This window comes from Pieris brassicae, chromosome 13 (assembly GCF_905147105.1).
Source record: "Pieris brassicae chromosome 13, ilPieBrab1.1, whole genome shotgun sequence".
In the NCBI taxonomy this organism is placed as follows: Eukaryota; Metazoa; Arthropoda; class Insecta; order Lepidoptera; family Pieridae; genus Pieris; species Pieris brassicae.
The window spans coordinates 3,552,217-3,572,778 of record NC_059677.1 but is presented as its reverse complement, the minus strand read 5'-3'; the positions used below and the strand labels follow the sequence as shown (position 1 = coordinate 3,572,778).

Genomic DNA, 20,562 nt, shown 5'->3' with positions numbered 1-20,562 from the left:
ATTAAAAGTTTGCGTTACAATGCAACAATAAGCAACGGACTACTTGATGACGTCCGGCTTATATTTAACAGAACTTGCTATAATAATAATAAGAAGAATATAAAAAAAGTCCAGCAAACATATGTGGGAAAAGGCAGAACTTGTTCATGGCAAGGAAATTTTCCTATATATTTTCTTCGGTGAAAGAAAAGAAAGAGAAGGTCTACTGGCTTCAACGAGCGAATCTCATCCCAGAGGTAGTAGGTTCGATCCGCCTCTTTGCACCAATGTAGTTTCTTTCTATGTGCGCATTTAACTTTCTCTCACACAGTAGACTAATGATACATCTTAGGCCCATACCTAAAAAGTTGTAGCGCTACAGATTTATTTTACTTTACATAAGCACAAGATTGATAGAACCATGCTTCTAATCTTAGCTTCTAGAGCCTATTAAGAAGATTGGATTTGAGGGTGCGGCATGCCACCCTCAAATGTCATTATCAATTTCTCGACACATTTGAGGACCCCTATCATTACGAATCAATTAACGTCGCACTAGTACGTCTAAGTGTTATAAAATGTATTATTTATACCTGAAAGGCTTTATCACATTTCAGTCTCTGAAATATTAATAATTTAATTAGTTAGTAAGTAAAACTAAAAGACTAATTTTAGTTTATAAATAAAAAAAAGTGTGCGTGTACTAGTGTACACGTGTAAGAAGTGAAACTTCTTTATGACCTTATTTTTCGCAAAATGATCTACTATATGCAGCTTTAGAGAAATTGGTCAAATAAAGTTTAACAAAAGGCTTTAATCATAGACATGAATACAAATAATACAATTATTTCATTTTACCTTATTACTACTAAGATTATTACCGATTTTTTTTGTTATTAATGGCTTCGAATCAATCCTGGTAGGGACAAGAAAAAGATGGCGCGTAACCGAAAATGTAACTGTATTTATTTTTACGACGCCGATAAAGAAGTTACACATCAATATATTAAAAATTAAATCAATAAAAAGGCTACGAGTACATACGTCCAAAGCCGACAAGCGTAATCACAGTTTTACAATTTGCGACTGACAACAGTAACCCATTATATTTATTTATTTATCCACACATCGTTACATTTATACAAAATACATAAGTAACAAACGATCTCTTCCAGACAACCCTAGTAAGGAAACAAACATAGAAAAGAATGATGGGTAAAGTGTTAAAAAGACCCAAATCTTAAAAACAAATTATAGAACTTTAATCTAAAATGATATATAGGTTAACACTGTCGTTATTTAGTGTTTTTAAATATTATAAAAAAGTTTATGAACTTGTAGTAGAGCTGGATAATCTTTGGATTAAACCAATTTTGAATTTGTTTTAAATAATAACAACGTTATATGTATATAAATACTTTCGTGTTTGTTAGATTTGTCTGTCAAACGGTCGAACAAAAACGTTTTTTAACAAACAGTTGAAAGTTTCTTTATTATAAAAAATTCAAATCGTAACTGTTAACAATCTAATTTAAAATACTTAACAATAACTTTTTTAAAGAGAAACTTCTTTAAAGGCGTTGGAAAAAAAAATCCGTCAAATTTTTCGGTTACGCGTCACATTTTTCTGTTATATTTTATCTTTTTCTGTTACCTGTTATCTTTTTCTTGTCCCTACCACGGTTGATTCAAAGCAATTAATAAAAATATATATATAATAACGATAACAATGATAGTAATCATTCTATTAAAATTGATGAATATTTGTATTATTTGTATTCGTGTCTATGATTATCATAGACATGAATACAAATAAAAAGCCTTTTGTTAAACTTTATCTCATTTATCTTTATTTAACCAATTTCTGTAAAGTTGAATATAGAAGATCATTTTTCAAAAAATAAGGTCATAAAGAAGTTTCACTTCTTACGTGTGTACACTAGTACAGGCAAACATTTTGTTTAACTCAATTCCAATACGCAAATAGGAAATAATAAAGATTAAAATGTATTGTTTTAATAAATGTGTATCCCTTTTCAAAAAGTATGTAAGCTATTAATTGTGTAATCAAGGGTTTAAAATTAACTTTATAACTGTGTCCAACTGTTTCAAACGAAATTTGCAAAATCTAAGATCAAAGTATTACTTTGAATTAGGAGACGAGTTAGAACGTAGGGTTTGATTTGATAATAGTAAAATAGCTGTTGGATCGGCCATAATGGGCATGGCTAAATACTTTAGTATATGGACAGTTGCGTTGCCGGCTTTTGAGCTTGGAGTTATCAGTGTTCAATTACACAATATATTATTTATTAGAAACATACTTTACAATTTTCTTAACCTACATAGTAATAATAAATATAATTAAAAAGATTGGTCCCTGTGGCAGTGTACCTTTAACGCTGGCAGCATTTCCTCCCTGTATTGCGATACTTATTTGTTGAGACACAAAAGCACCAGCTCTGGGGTCACCAGTACTATCTATCAGGCGCCAACTTAAATCTTTAATTAGTGCCTGTAACGCTGCAGGAGTCTATTATTATTTTATTATTTATTTATTTATTAACACTTCGTTACATTACAATATAAAAAAAATTGAACATAATTAAAACTGGCGGCCTTATCGCTTTCGAGCGATCTCTTACAGGCAACCACTGTGAGTAAAGAAAAGAAATGTATTAAATAACATAAGATAGGCAAGAAGTGCGAAAACACATGTTACACACTTATTAAGACAAAACTAAACAGGAACAAAAAAAAACAAACTAAACTAAAAAAGATAATAAAAAACAAAAAGACACTTAAATCACGATAATTTAAGATAAGTCTCACGTAAGTTAGTAGTAAGTAAGAAAGTTAGGGATACGATGTGGACAGCTAATGTTTGTACAGAAAAACAGCGAATAGGGACGGGAAGTGAATTCCATAGCCTAACTTCAGAGACCCTAAAGGATCCGCGAAGAAAGGAAAAGTTATGCAATGGAATATCAAGGATAGTTTTCGGAAGAGCGTAAGCTATAGTTATGGGCTTAAAAACATTTGAAATATTTTTTTAGATACGAAGGAGTTTTAGGGTTGAATAGGATGGAATATATATAATATTTATTTATATATTCACGCCTTTAGACAGAGATGTATCTATTCGGGAAAAAGGCGATAATATATGGATCTTCACTTGCAACCACTTTGATGTCACCGCATGGTGAATGTATGAAACGAGCATGCATATGCTTAAGGGAAATTTAACTTGTGCCTTCTCTAGTACCTCCTGGATTTGGTGGTATGTCAGAAAAAGCTCATCCAACCCGATTTCACCATCCACAGTCTTAAATATCGTACTTGAAATTCATCCGTTCGAAACCACCTAAGCCTTCCCTGTCACCAGGTTCACTTCTAAACATGTTTTTAGTGTTTAACCTGACTTGGTGACTCCTGTATGTCAAAATTAAATACATTTTTGAGGTACGAGACTCAGACGCCAGTTTCGTTTATCGTTTTCCTTATGCGTTTTCATATCAACTTTATTCATAACATTCGACATTGTTTGTGTAAATCCTATTTATCAAGCAAGTCAGAAGTTTGATATGTTTAACACAATAGCTTCACGAATTTGAATTAACTTAGGGAAACATACAATGTTGAGGGTGGGCCTCGTGGCTAAGTTTCGTGAAGGGTTCGAGGGTCGATTCTCGGTTGGAGCGCAAAATAGTTGTGTTGGTTTGTCAGTTGACAGATATTTCGGTGTTAACGTGAGTTATGTAACCTAACATTAGTTAACTTACATTTAGTTAATAATTAGAAACGTAAACAAAATGTTACAATCATTGTATATTTGAAGCCAATATGAGCCCTTTAGTTTTTACCACACTCACAAATTGTATTTGACATATTCGTTTCGATAATTTCCAATAACATAAGTGTTATTTATATTTGTGAACTCTTAGAGAAGCCTAGTTTGTTTTTGTTAGCGTCGCAACCCCATGTAATTTTATGTTAGTCAAAATTTCATATTTTAAACCAATTAAGTCAGTTTTTACCCAGCTTCAAACAAAGTGTTTCATTCGAACATATCCATACAAAAATACTCCACCAAACTTAATTCGTGTTATTTGAAAAAACCAGTGTCGCAACTTCTTGGCCTCAGAATTCTATTACCTTTTTTATCTTCTTAATAGACAACATGATCAGGCGTCAATGGCACACGACGTTAATATTTAGGTCTAAGGCATGCCAGTTTCCTCACGATGTATTCCTTCCTAAGAGCGACGAATGGAGAGTGTAGCAGCAAACCGTATATGAATGATAGGTATACTTCACCATCAGTGAAGCGGTGAATCACTTATCCAATCAGAGGTTCCTTTGGGCGTGCCCGGAAGTCGAAATCAAAATTACTCTTAAAACGTAATCTCAGGATGTCGGACGTTCAAATATCAAATATAAAAGTTTGATGGCAGACAATCCCGTTCCTACTGTAATTTATAGAATTTCAAAGCTTGCACAACGTTTGTGTTCTCTATTTAATCTACGCCAGGTGAAATAGTATCATCATCAGCTCCTTTTCGGTATTTATGGACATAGGCCTCCTCCATCTTCCTCGAGTAAAACTTGCTCTGGACGGGCAGTGGAAATAGTATACCGAGCATTGATATATTGCCGAGTGGTACCCAGGAGTGAGCCTTGCGATCAAGCACAACAAGGGGCCTTCAAAAATGAGCGTACCAATCCCTGCAAGGTGGACAACACTCTCGCCCCTGGCGTTGCAGGTGTCAATGGGCAATTATGATCACTTTATTCAAAAGCCTGCTTGTTTGTCTCCTGTGTCACAAAAACACTCGATTCGTCGAAGTACTTAGAAAACTTAAAAAAAGTTTTCATCTGTTACAAACGTCTGTTATGAAAAGTCAAAGCCAAAGTGAAATCATTTGTTTCAATTAGGCCTATTAATATAAACGTCACTTTTGAAAGTCAAAATGACTTATAAAAATATTAATAAATGACTAGATTACAGAGGTAGTTCCATATGGAATGTGCGAGAAATTCCATACTTTTAAAATAGTTTTTATAATATTATATTTACGCTAATTTCATAATTATATGTGAAGACCATATACCTAGAAAAAAAACTACTATACTTAAATAAAAAAAATAATGCAGCAGATAACTAAATTGTTATATAGATCCATGGAGATCACATACTTGGCGATCAAGGAGTGACAGAGAGTTTATTGCCGGTTCTTCTCTTCCGTTCTACACCCTTGATTTGAGAACTGTGTACAATGAGTTAACTATATGAATAAATGATTTTGACTTTGTCTTTGACATATTTACATCTGTATATAATTCATTACTAATAATATAAGTCACATTAATCAGTCATCTAAAAATAATGAGATAGAAATATTAATGATTTTAAGTGTCCGACTTAAAAAGCTATTATATATTATTCATAGCTTACCTTATTAACAAAGATTATTTATTTATAACAGAAATATCTACATTATCCTTACAGACTACCCCAATACGATAATGTCGAGAAAAAATAAAATTAAATATTCTAATGTATATAATATTAAACACATAATATACACCTTTATTATTACCTTGAATCTGTCGTTCCACAGCTGAGCGTTTTTAGAAGAGAAGAAGCCGTACAATTGTTAAATGACCAGCAACGCACAATGTAAGCCTTCTGCCAATGTATCCATGGGTGGCGGTATCACTTAACACCAGATGAACCTTCCAGTTTGCCTCCTATTAGATAAAAATCACAATATCGCTACTGTGGATTCACACAACGAAGATATACATATGTCGATAGTGCTGTAGACAGAATTCAGTGGGCGCAACGTCTTTGATAAGAAAGATCTGTTCAACAGATTGGTTTTGGCCCTTGATATCACAAAAACCCTTGGCGATCGTACATATCCTCTAGGTATAAAGATAGAAGAAGAAGAAAGAAAAGCGTTCTTGGAGTACACTTGGATTGTACACTACCCCCGCAAGACTTTCAGTACATAGTAGACTAACTGTCAGTCTCGTCAGGTTTCCAATGTATGTACCCCACTAACCTACGACAAATAATGTTGGGTACATTAAAGGATAGTAGGGATTACCGTCACACAGTCTTTTATAAAAGTGTTATAAAACTATGGTAAAACAAAAAACTTAGCGATTAAAAAGTGGCGGAGAGTTTATTGCCAGTTCTTCCTTTCTACGCCCTTGATTTGAGAACTGGCAGTAAATGTAAAATTAGAAGCATTTCATATACATTTCTTTTTTCAACGTTCATAAGTATACTGTGTTACCTATATTAATAAATGATTTTAAATTGAAATAAGTGTTAGCTTGATGCGGAGCTCAAAGTTGAGTTAAATTTACCTTAATTTCCTATGACTTTGTAGACAAGATACGTGCCAGCCTTCGCGACATTTTATCTCAATTTTTCAGTAACGATTCAAAACTTAATACATTCACTAACATTCTTAACATTACATTTCCTACGTTGAAAGGAAAAATATTCTTTCTGTGCAGTATGAATGTGAAGAAAAATATGAGTTTAGTACTCTTATGAAATGTATATAAATTATTATGTCATATCGTTAATACGTTAAATGAAAGAAACGATATTTTTTTACAAAGTTTCAATTCAAAAATGTCCTTTGTTATATATATACTTTATTTAACTAAACTTTCAACGTATTAAACACCGTTTTTTCTATAGCTAGTGTCGTTTTATCTATAAACCGAGAATAAGACTTATATTAGAGAATAATTGTTGTCTTGTTCGCCAAAGAAGTATAACTTCTAACGCGTGTACATAAGTATACACACATATGTTTTTGTAAACAATAAAGTCATTTCTCTTTTTTCTTTCTTTAATTATAACATAGTTTTAAATGTGCAAGTAATTGAAGCATGTAGCATTTCTCCCTTTGACGTATCCTCAACCAACAGAATATAATTAAATTTTGTCTAATACTATTCTCTCTATCTTAATATTGGTTCCTAGAAATTGCATATTTTACTAGGGCAGAGATTTCCAGAACATTCTATGCGGTTGGGTCCACTTTGAGCGAATTTAAGTTTAAGTGGGACCAAATTGTTGAGCGCTGGAATACTTTGGAAGTACTTTACGAAGTCAGTTAGCAAAATTTTGAGAGTTTTGATAAAAAAATAAACTAGCCTGTACATTAAAATTATATTTAACTAAAATTTGCATCGTTTCTGACTATTACTAAAAAAAACTATCGCCTATTTGTAAATAAAGAATAATTAAGATTATTTACTAAAAAAAATCTGTATCCATAAAAACTATAACACAGCACAGCGTAAACACAATTCTATAGATAGAGAAATTAGTATAAATGCATGTAAACATTACACTCAACGCCAGACGAAAGGGGTCGTTTTTTAAACTTACTATCAATACGTATTGCACCCATCAATTGTGGTCCTTCGAGCCGGATTTCATATCCAAAGCAAGTTTTTTCTTTTTATCGAATATATACCCTATATATATTTAAAAATTAATTGTAAATCCTAGGCCTTGTTTCTTTGCTGTATAGTATACAGCATTTACCCGGGTATTATTATTATCAAAGCTTTGAATTTAACTAAACAATTGTTTAGTTTCCCATTCTTAATAAGAGTATTAGTTGTATTAGCATAAATTCTAGAAAAGTTAGTTTTTATTAGTGTTCTAGTATTTGTGTGGGTAAAATCCATTTCTCTATGTCTTGAGCAACATTCATCCAGTTTTTCACAGTTAGTTGTATTATGTCACCTGTCCACCTTGTCTTTTTTCCTCCTTTAGATGTCTTTCCATCATCTTTTATACCGAGCTCTAGAAACATAACCTATACATGGAACCTTTAAATGGAATATGCCTATTTCCATTTAAACCTTAAAGCGTGTACAAATGCATCTGTAAGTTTTGTTTTGTTCCTAAATATGCCTTTCTTACTTTTTTCATTCTTCTCTTTAAGATGCTTGTTAGGATATTAATTGTTGTTTTTTAATAATGTTTCCTTAAATCTTTCGATAACGACATTTAATATTTTACGTTTATGTTCGGGAATAAATAAAACAAAAGAAACAATTTAACGTTTTATTGATATTTAACCCACAATTTGTCTAATAAGCTAAGATATCGAATTGAGAGTAAAAAATATTTATAACATCTACTCTGCACTTATCTATATAGGAGACAGCAAGTTATATATCTACATATACATAACAAATATCTAAAGACCGGTCCCAAACGTATGATTTGCCTTAGGCCTTTTATTTATGGTGGGGGGGCGGAGGGCAAACAAGCCTACTGGACAAAAGCCATTGCCCATGTACATTTATGGTGGGTGCGGTGCAGATATTTGAGGGAGTAGCAGACGTTTTCCACAGCGCTGGTCATACTCAAAGTCATACTCATTTTCAAAGGGTAGTTTGCGGCTCAGACGCACAAAAGGAAAAATAATGTAATAATAATAATAATAGTAAAAAAATAACAGTGTAAGTAAATAAGTCTTGAGTAAAAGTATATAGTAAAAATAAATAGTTTTGGGCGGAATAAAAACTAGATTTTGATAGGGTTTGTTAAGTAACTAGATGTACCTTATAACTGCGAGAAAAATTTTAGTCGAGATGAGTTTAATTTAATCAATTTTTATTGAATTTCTGATCTGATGATAGTTAACTGTTTTCGGGGTTCGGTCTTTAGATACCTGTAGCGCGGACCTCGCCCTAACACTTGTGCTTATTGACACATACATAGCGCAATACGAGATATATGAGTAATATCGAAATAAATGTAACCATAAATAAATAATTTAATCACGCAAATAATAAAACATTCATAAATATTTAAGAAATTTTTTGCAGCGATTTTTTAACCAAAACCCAGTATTGCAGTAAGTCCGTGAAGCTGTTTTTAAATTAAAAATTCAAGTATGTTTCCGCAGCTTCTGTTCGTGGAATCGCTGAAGTTAAACAAAATTTCGCTTAATATCAGCACAGTATGTTTTAGGCTTGCCATCTTTTATTAAATACTTACATTATTCTTTGGCACATAGCAATAAAGAAATTCGCAAATAAACGTTCAATAATGTCTATTATACGCGATTGTTGAGCTGGTTAACAATCACGCCTTTAAATCTAAACTATGACTACGAAAAAATATATTTTTCTAACGCCCAAGTTCACTGACATTTCAACGCTTGTCTTGGGGATCGAGTCGAGACGCGCTAAGTGTCTCTCCCATGACAAATCTAATACGTTTTTGACATACGGGAGCCATACTTAGCGGTATGTCGAAGTATCTGACGTTTAAAGTCTACTCTAGGTTTCACTTGAATACTTTATCAGGCCTTCATCAGTGTTTTGTTAAATATAGATTGCAGTTAGCACAAAGGGTTTAACTGGCGTGACAACTTTCTATAATCGCAACACATTTCTGTGAGGCTTTCGCCTTAGTCAATTGGAGGGTCTTCCGACCAATTACAATCTAGACATCCATTGTTTTCAAGAGTTTTTAGATCGGCATATTGAAAAACAAACCATTTCAATGTATTGCTTTTTTACTTTTGGCCAAAAGAGAATGAGAGAAGAAGACAAGAGAGTCATAAGCTACGTTTATAAATAATAATAACGTTAACAGATTATTTGCCACTTTTTGAGTTTTTGCTAGTTTTGACTACATATATTTTACCTCCGGGTACACTTACTGTGTATTCAGAATGCAGACAGATGTTATTTTTTTAATAACAGTTCAAGTTTTTAATGACGACCCGTTATTACGTCAGTGAACTTAGGCCAACAAGAAGGAAGACAAATCTTAGTAATCAGCGTGTATTTCCTGTTTACAAGAAAATAAATTTTATTTTTTCAAAGAAAAGGTACCTTGGACTGTTTAGCTTCTTCAGAAATAGAGAAAGGAAGAGAAGGTTGAGTCGTATTTCCTTAGATGCCATAGCGCGATGACACTGAGTTCATCCAAAGACCTAAAAATACAATAAGTTAGTAATGTTGTATTTTTTTTAATAATAATATTAGTTGGAAATTAATTGAAGAAATATGATTGCATTATAATTTAAAAAATAACTAAAACTATATAGAACCTCAGTAAGAGCGTACACAAAATTACGGAAGATAAAAATAGTCTGTAAAATTTATAAATATTTTCATCAATGTTAGTAATTCAGTTGTTAGAGCGAGATAGCCTATTCGCAGGAGATAAATAATAGCAGAAAAGTAAGCTGTAGCTACGTATAGGAGACCTTTAGTTCTGGTAACTCCAGGATTACAAAGAACGAAGCATTTAACAGGAAAGTACATGAGTATTAAAGTTAAATATTGTATATAAATATTATTGTCATTATGCATCAAAAGGTTTTATTTCGAAATCAAAATGAATTTACTCGGTAAAAATTTATTCAAATGTTTATAAGACTGATGTTTTTTTTATAAATTATTGTCTAACTCATATATATATGGAGTTTAAACTAAACTAAAGTAATCTTCTTTTAAATCCTTTTTATTACTTTTCATGATTTAATAAACAGGATACATACCTCGTTTTCCAACATTCTGCAAGAACACTCTGTTTGCCACCGCTTGTCTCTGGTTTGCTTCGCGCATCTGCTTCCTGGCAACTTCTAGCAGCAGTCTCTGGCGCAGCACCTCCATGGGGTTGTTGATGGACAGCGATGGCATTTTGCGTTTCGGTCGAATGTTAAAGTCTCGCATCAGCCTCTGCAAAAATATATTGCTTTAATACATAGGAACCCTACACATACTATATATTTAGTGATTCAAGGTTGTTTTTTTTTTCAGGCGATCAGCCTTCTGTGTCAAATGACGACTTTTCGGTAAGATTTTTCGGTTTCCTCAAGCCGTTTTCCTTCGAGCAGGTTAGCTCTATTACGGTACCCGGAATTTGAACTCATAACCTTTGGGGTGAGAGTCGTACGCTGGGGACACCAAGCCATCACTGCTCTTGTAACAAAACCGTAGGCAAATAATCAAAAATAAGAGGAATTTAAGAAACTTAGCACTTTGTAAATTTAACGTCCATTAGCCACTGTAAGAAACTTTGAATATAATATATACAAATATATATATCACAAATTGAAAAATTTGGTTTGAAAATGAATAAAAATCCCACCGTTAAAACAGAAATCTGATTTAAAATCTATCATGAATGTAGGAAGGGGATAGTTTTGTTTATCTGTTCGGAACATATTAACGTCATAATCGTGACTCAAACTATACAAAATCTTGCTTTCATTCTTTATGTACACAGATATAGATACAAAAGTGTATTAAGAAATTGCTAATTAAAGTTCGTATCGATATGGCTAATTAGACAAGGTGTCAGTATAGCATTGGAATAATTGTAAAAAGCCAGCGACGGAACCGAACAGCTCGTACTCTAATATTGTACCGCGCGATGGTGGCATTACGAATATAGAGAACTCTATGTAACGTCCCAGAAAGCGTCGAAAACAATTTGCTTTAGTTAGTTTAGCTTTTCTTCCATACAATTATACACTTTACATAGCATTACACACTCGCAATAACGACAACAATTGAGTAATAAAGTACTTTTAAGTTAGTATTGTTTTTTGTTAACATAGCTTTTACACATTAAGAAAACACTTTTTAAACGGATTGAAGCTATGTATTATTATTAAAAACTTATAATTATTTACATAATTTATACGAACTTTCTAAGAAATTCTTTTGGTTACAAATTGAGATTACTTGCAGACTGTTGTTGACCAGTGTCCCTTCAGTGTCGTTATATAGTTTACACTGTATATGAAAATGCTATTGAAAATGGCAGATGCGGCGGAAGACCAAATCCATTCGTAAGATTTAACGATAATAACCTAAAAAGTAAATTGTTGTAGGTGTAATATTTAAAAACGATAAAATGAACGTCTTCTAAAGTGTTGTTTGTAATGGAAGAGTTAGAAACCCTGATACAATATTACCTACTATTAACCAATAAACAAATGTATAGGTTTCATATTTATTTAACTAAACAGTAGATACGTCTTATGTCACGTTATTAAATTTATCTAAGTTTTTAACCGTAAACCCAATTTGGATGATTATGTTAAATCATTATTAGAATCTGTTATGGCTTCGTTGATTTATAGTTGATGCTTTGGATTAACGATGGTCAGGATAAACTTAGTTTTAAAATTTTTGGAGTAGACTTGCTACAGCTAATCAGAAATTTAAGTGACCCCACAGCTAGTCTCTTCCTCGCTCAACGAATAAGTATCGCAATAGGAGATACAGGAATATAGGTACAATGCCACAGGGACCACACTTTTGAAATTGGTGTTAGTTTTATATTATTTAACGTTAAAAATATTGCAAATACATATATAAATTAGTTTCATTAATAATATCAGTTTATCTGTGTCCATTTACAATTTATTTGTTGTTAAATTGTGTTTACGCTGTGATGATAAGGAACAGTGTGTCAAATACGCATCTCCTAAAGCCTGCATTGTACGCGGACGCTTGGCGCTTGACTGCTGAGCTGTGTGCTATGATATTGCGGGCTAGTGGATCTGGTGAGTGCGTGATTCGTAAGTTCTCTTGTCATTTGCACGTGTATATCTTACATATTTCGTATCTGTTTAATGGTCCTCGTTTAACTTAAAAACTCGCTTCGCTTTCGTTAAAATTGTTGTATATGGAGATATGTTGTCTTAGCCAGATCTGGTAGTTTGTAATCAATATAAAACTACAATGTATCGCAACTCATATAAGTGTATTATGTAAGCCGTCAATGTACTTGCGTTCAAGCAGGATGTGTCCATGGCCAATCGCTCATCTCTTAACGGGTGGGCCTCCTGTCGTTTGGAACTATGTAACTTTACTTTGATTACATCAGCCTAATAACCACAGCGTAGAACTTATAGACTGATTTACAAAACTCAATTTAAGAGTCGCCATGGAAAACATAGAGTATCGGCCATCTTGTATAGCCAGATTTTGATAGTTGAAAGTGTCTATTAATCATAAATATTGTCGTGAACTGATTATTAAACCTCTATTAACATTGTACCTTAAAAGTAAATTGTTGTAGGTACTATTTAAAAACGATAAAATGAACGTCTTCTAAAGTGTTGTTTGTAATGGAAGAGTTAGAAACCCTGATACAATATTACCTACTATTAACCAGTAAACAAATGTATAGGTTTCATATTTATTTAACTAAACAGTAGATACGTCTCACGTCTGGTCACGTTATTAAATTTATCCCAAAGTTTTTAACCGTAAACCCAATTTGGAGGAACCTTTTATAATTACCCATGAACACCCATTTTACTGAATTAGTTGGGACTTTTAAGGGCCTTTTCAATACAGCATTAGAAAAATCATCGTCCAGAAATAAAACATTATCTATTTCATATATATATATATTTAAAACATTTACATCTATATTCTATTACTATTGAAAACATACAATTTACGTAAAACGTCTAAGTCTAATGAGATCATAATTATTATATAATACATAAACTTTTCGGAATATTTGCTTAAGGGCACTATTCAATTCTCTAATATTTCTCCGAATCAAATGCTGCATTCCATAGGATACCTGAAAAAAAGGACATTATGAAAACCATGACACTGTTGAAACTATATGGAAAGGACCAGGAGAGAATAATTAGCAGGAAGGTGATGGAAACATACATTTATTTATTTGCTTATATTTCTACAATATCAAAAGAATGTAACACACAAAAATCAAAAACGAAAACATTCAAATATAAACACTGAACACTGTTAACAATTATTACCTGCGTGTACAAACAAAAATATAATAAACGCTGCCAGCGTTAACGGTCACTGCCTTAGAGACTAAAACTTTTTAAATTTGTTTTCATTTTATTTTTATTAATATTAATTATTACTGAAGGTTGAGAAAATTGTTAATACGGTTTATTGATAGTTATGATTACTAGTAAACGTAATATATTAACGATCGATTGTAATATATAATAGAAATAATTTCAAAAAATGCCGTGAATTTAGAAAAAGCTGGAGTAGGACTCGTGAAGGGATTCCGACCAATGAAGGAAGATATTTAACGACGAACGATAAAATATAATAAATGTTAACTACACAGCAAGGATTGGAAATAAACGGTCTTCATTATTATTATATTTTAGCAATGAGCGTGCGACCCGCAACCCTGGTGTTGGAATTACTAGTCCGCTATATGCGGGATTTCTCGGCATGCTTTTTAAAAAAATTATCAAACTTTCTGCATGTCACGAATTAGGCACTACACGCTGGTACCCAGATCTTCTGTATCTGTTTCATCATTTTTTATCGACAGATTGATCAGTCATGGCACATGACTTTTTGTTTTTTGACATCTTGGTTTCCTTACGATATTTTCCTTCACAGTACAAGTGACTGCTAAATACCAAGTGCATTGGTATAATTGGGTTGAGGGATGAGAGTCACTGAAACTACTAGGCATGTATACTGTTATTTACTGAATAAAATATACATATATTTAACCAATATTTTTAGGTTTGGGCCTCAGATTTCTTGGTCAAATTAATAGGCCGTAGGCACGTCGGCTTTCTCTCGATGTTTTCCTTCATTATACATGCGCACATAGAAAGGAAGTCTATTGCTTTACAGCTGGGGATCGAACCTCAGGGATGAGAGACACACGCTGAAGGCACCAGGCCAACACTGATTTCAGCATATATTTCCAGAACTAAGTTCATAAGATAGGCTGGATCACCTGCTTGTTTATGTAAATTGACCAATGATTTATGGAACTTTGTACTGTAATGTAAATTAGGTTATAAGGAATTGGAAAATAATACATTCGAAGCCTTTCATTCTACTTAGCCGCAAAAAAAAATATAACCCAGGTATCCCAGTACTCCTGCCTCCACAAAAATACTTTAGTATAATATAAAATTTGATTGGTATACCTCGCTTTCCGATGTCATTAAGATAGTCCCTGTTGGCTGCCGCCCGTATGGCCTGGAATTTTCTTTCCTTCTCGAGGCTCAGCTTTTGTCGCAGAACAGACATTGGCAGATCGATGGAGAGGGATGGCATCCGTCGTTTCACTCTCCCATCACCCTTTCCATTCACACTCATTAGAATACCAATTTTCTGACTCGTGTATAATAACTAAGTATATTAACTCAAAAAATAATATTCATATAGGCATACAAGTGCACTTATGAACGTCAACAGAAAAGATGTTAAATTGATTCTAAATTTACATTTACTACCAGTTCGCAAGTCAAAGGCATGAAGAACTGGCAACAACCTCTCCGTCACTCATTTTAATCACCAATTTTGGAATCATACAAATTGTTTGAACTGGAGCAAATCATTCCCAAGGATTAAGATCATTTATATATTCGTCAAATTTATAAAAGGCTTTATTAATTAATTTACGTTTAACGTGAGTTTTGAAATTAATCAGGGTTTAATTATTTAATGGCGCCTGGGAGGTTTTTGTAAAAACATATGTACTACGAGTTAAAGATTAGTTTAACACCTATTTTATAAGTGTGGAACATATGTATTATCTGTGTTGTAAAAAAAGATTATATTCCATTTATCAAGGACGTAATGTTGAGTAAAGAAGCACGTAAGTGTTTGTTACTTCGCTCTAGTTAGTCAATAGACACTTCAGTTAAATATAATTAAATAATAACCTGTTATACTTTTGATAAATTACCTATAGAAGTTTTAGAACCTTGACGCATTATGGATAATATTTGTTGAATCGTGAGATAAGTTTGGTGGCAGTTGTTGGAGGGATGTCAACTGGCTTTAATAGCTTGTAACTAACACAAAATTAGTTTTTACTTAAACTTAAGGTTTTTTTAAATCTAAGTGATACTTCTATTACCCATAGATAAGTGTAGTCGACCTATTGGCCATTATCGTAAACAATATCGTATACAATTTGTGAGTGGGAAAAATTGAAAGGCTTATTTTGGCTTCAAGCTATGATTGCTAACATTTGGTTTACGCTTCTAATTATTAACTAAAATATATGTTATGTAACTTCACTAATATTAGGTTACAAAACTCGTGTCCATTCATTATATTCTAAAAATATTATGACACATGAGAAAATATTGTGTTAAAAATACGCAGAACGCTCACTAACATAACTGAAAAAAAAACTAGTCCAACCATTTAGGTCACACCGATTTCCGTATCTGCTTCGAAATATTTTTGAATGTAAATCCTTCTGTGTCTGACACACACTTTTAAAATGGCCAGGCTTACATTGCTATTAAAATGGTGAGAATTTTTTGCTCCAATAGGTTTTAGGGTGGTAAACGTAAATTTAAAATAAGTTCATAAGTGAACTTGTTTACCTATATGAATAAAGTTATTTTGAGTTTGAGTTTAATCTTGTCTTTCGTTAAAATAGCTTTTACACATTAAGAACAATAAACATTTGTATTCGGTAACGATTAAACTCAAAGAAAAACACTTTTTGAACGGATTAAAGCAATGTATTATTTTTAAAACTTACACACTTACATAATTCTAAATTTTAATTTTTTTTCCGACGTTTCGCGTACCTATAACCCTAAGTTTTAAAAATAATACATAGCTTTAATCCGTTCAAAAAGTGTTTTTCTTTGAGTTTAATCGTTACCGAATACAAATGTTTATTTTTCAGAAATTAGTATATCAGAAATATAACAGAATTAGGATATGACATTGAACACAAAATTTAACTTTTGAGAAAGTCATACTATTTCTTAATGATACATTGCGTGAATGTTATTTTGACATCTAATTTAGGAGATAATAAAAAAACAATATCGTACAAGTAAGAATTAAGACACAAACAACTGTTTAATATTAGTGTCACTAGTTTGACGTCCGAAACCTGTCAAAATCGTGACAATTGACCAGAAAACCATAGCGTCAACGCGCGGACAAGGGTAGTGAATAAAAAACTTATTTTTTTAATGAATTTTATTAAATATTTGACACATGTACACAATATTTACAAAACATTCATTTTATCTCCTCGAGATCTCGGGACGGCACCGTAATTGCGTCTTAATGAAAGAATTTAGGCAGCCATCTTGCAGTCGGTGTACCATGAGTCTGTGGAAAAACGTAATTTAAATATTGCCATGGGTCAAAATATAAATGTTAGATAAATATACATGAAAGTTTTGTAAAATAGAGAGACTTTTCTAATAGTACAAAGGGTGCAAGTCGAGCCTAAGGCTACTGGAAAAACGCGTTTATTTCTCCATTTTTATATACAGTTTTAAAACTTTTAATATCGTTACAATATGAATGCGGCATATGACATACTTTAAGAGTCATTAAAAAGTTTTTGTATTTATTAAAACATATTTTACGGCAATAAATAGTTTATCTGTAGTTACATTTAAATTAGAAACAATTATCAACCCGAAAAAGATTGTTTCATCGAATTTGAATGAAAACTCTATGACGATATTTCTTGTTCAGAAATAAAAGCAAAGAAGGAACGCGGTGTCCATAAATAATAGAGAATATATAACTTACCTCTTTTCCCAATGCAGTTCAAAAAGTCCCGATTAGCATGCGCCTGGCGTTCCATATAGTTGTTGTATGCACCGCGCTGGAGCAATTCCACCGCGGGATTCACAGAAACGTACACCGTGCGCCGAGACCGCGACAATCCATTATTCACCTTCACACACTACTTATTACACATTTTACCGAGCGTCTAACTTATTATTTGAAAAAAATAAGTAATATTATCACATTAGACACTAAAACTTTGAAGGGTTTTATGTACGTTGCTTGTTTTTGACCAACGATGCGTCATGGCCAAAACGGGAGTGACAAAACAAAAGACGAAATGGCGCGCTTAATTGTGATTGGTCAAACAGGCGTGGCTCGCGTTGCGCATCTGTCAAGTCTATGTTGCCTTCTCTACATTCCACCTTTCTTTTGTTTCACTTTCTATCTTTTAGATCAATTGTTGTTACTTAATTAGACATTGCAATCACAGATAATTCCTCTATAAGTAATAATCGCTTAGCAAAACTAAAAACAGATATTTTGCGCACATACTGACAAAATTGGAATATGTTTCAAGAAGACAATATATTATCAGACTAATAGAAGTATTACATATGACTTAATGAAGTATTTCCGAACCAATGTGAATTACATTCATAACAGCCGTCTAGAGTGAAAAGGGTTGGTGTTATTGGCTATATGCCTTGCATAAACTTTTAAATAGTTTCGTCAAGTATCTGTGTATATGTACTCCATATATTTCTACATCTGGACACTACAAGACAGGCGTTCTAAGCCAAAACCTGTGAATTTTTTGTGATTGATACGCCTAAAGAGCGCGCTAGTGTAACATTACGTAAAGTACCTATCTATGTATGCGTATAATAGAACCTCCTTGCTGACTTCCACTTCGGAATTGTTTTTTTACTTTTATTGTGTGTTTAGAATGCATTTGATATAAACATCATGGCTCATGTTCTGTGTAGTATAATGTGTTCAAAACCAAAACTGCACTGTTACTTGTTGTTTTATTATTATTTTTGTAATTCAATTTGAATATGTTATTTAGAGAGATCCGTTCTCTCCAAATAACATTTTATGATGATAGTCGACAAATATGAAGAAATGTGTAAGTGAAAGTAATAAATGCCAGAAAATGTTTCGTTTCTGGTATAAAGGCTAGCTTGATATAGTATGGAATCAAAACCCATAAATACTATAAACTTGATCCTGGTTATAACATCATCATATGATAAAGAGATGCAATGAGATACAATGTATTCTTTTCTAACTAAACGTAAACTTTGTAATCGTGTTTCTATTTAATATAAAAAAAAGATTTATTTTGTGGTTGCTTTGTTGAATGATTTTCCCTTGATAGCTTGATGTGTATTTGTGTAAAATTTCTAATGTCATATTTTCTTGTATAATTTTATGAAAACACGTTGTTTAAAACTAACTTAATTTATAACTTGTAAATAAATAAATACAAACTTTTGAACGGATCGAATGAGTTTATTAAATGTGGGAATTGAGTCCACACTACATAAGTGGCTAGAGATTATAGAACCTATACAAATTATTTTCAATTATGTTAAGTATTTGCTTTAAACAAATTAAACATTCATAAATTCAAGAACCCGCCAAAACACATTCAAGATGGCGTCGCTCCAGTCTCTATGACATACCAAACTTGTTAAGAAAAAAAAAAGAAAAGGATTTTTTAAACTAATCTGTGGATCGATTATGATATTATTTTTACAAATTTTACTCCGTAACGCTTTTAAAGCAATTTTTTTATCTGAATATATAGAATTGTACACCATGTTTTATAGCTGTTGAATTAATTAATTATTGAAATTATCCGCGATTATAAATCTTAATCGACGATATGATTACATAAGATCTACAATTTAGATAATAATTTTAAATAAGAAATTGTATCGTTTTTCAGAGATCTTTATAGCTATTTTTGTTATCTACCACTCGATATATAGACTCCCTATGTACCAGTAACTATTAGTAATCAAAGCGCTGGCGTCTTGGCTATATACGAAAATTTAACATTGGAATCTCAATAGAGTAACCAACCATGCTGACAATGAAAGAATTCATACTCTCTAATAAAGTGACAGCTACATATTTAAGTGTGTTTTTCTTAAAGATTTAAACATTGGCAACCCTGTACCCCGCTGATATGAAAGAAATTTAATTACCTGTGAATCACGTGGCGCTTCTGCTAGAAGGTAGAGCCAGGGGGCGGATGCATAACGTCCAGGTGATACAGCATAATCAACGCTTTCCTAAAGAAAACAATTAATTACATTATTCATATTATGTAAGAATTGAAATTAAAAATTGTGTAAGAGGGCATACAGCCCAAGGACGTCACTGTGTTAATCTGCCCTTGAGTGACGAAAAGTTGCCAGTTGTTCTTTAACGCTCTACGCCCTTGACTTGCGAACTGGTAGTCAATGTAAATTCTCTTATGTAATTTTTACTTTTTTACCTGAACGAATAAAGTTATTGAGGCTGAGTGGTATTTTCCTTATGTATTTTGCACAATTATATAAGCCGCTAGATGGCGTTAGCAATGCTAACATTGATATTAAGTCACGTACCACATTCTCGGTTCACGTAGCTCTGTTTGCCTTGTGTCATCCCGATTTTGTACATAATTTAGTGGATATAAATCATACTTCATTACATGTTAACATATATTTTCCTTTATTTTGTCTTATTATTAGGCATACTGACAAATTTCTCCCTCACACTTTGTAGTGTACAAATTAACTTATTTGATTTATTTACAGTCAAAATCTTTTGTAACGACATCGAAAGGATTACTCATATTTGGTCGTTAAAACCAATAGTCATAACAAACGATAACGTTGCTATTAAGTACCTAATACAAAAGAATTCAGCCGGGACCTTTGATTTTGGTTAGTATGTTGTTTTACACGATGTCGTCGTAATCGGCAGAGACCACAACCAAATGCTGCACACGTGACGTACCTTTCGCTTCCA

The 20,562-nt window shown here is 32.5% G+C and overlaps 1 protein-coding gene across 2 annotated transcripts in view; it reads right to left on the bottom strand.

Moving 5' to 3' along the window:
• Positions 1–8,168: 8,168 nt before the first annotated feature.
• LOC123717788 (diuretic hormone 45) overlaps positions 8,169–20,562 on the bottom strand; it is a 67,596-nt gene continuing 55,202 nt past the window's right edge. Inside the window, exons 4-6 of one of the 2 annotated variants that reach the window (XM_045673979.1) lie at positions 19,752–19,838; positions 10,545–10,725; positions 8,169–9,974 (exon numbers count right to left, since the gene is read on the bottom strand). In XM_045673979.1, coding sequence (XP_045529935.1) covers positions 9,934–9,974; positions 10,545–10,725; positions 19,752–19,838 — 309 coding nt within the window. In that variant the 3' untranslated portion in view covers positions 8,169–9,933. Of the gene's footprint in view, positions 9,975–10,544; positions 10,726–13,520; positions 13,598–14,957; positions 15,112–19,751; positions 19,839–20,562 lie in introns of those variants that run through there. The other variant, XM_045673980.1, reaches the window with a different exon arrangement.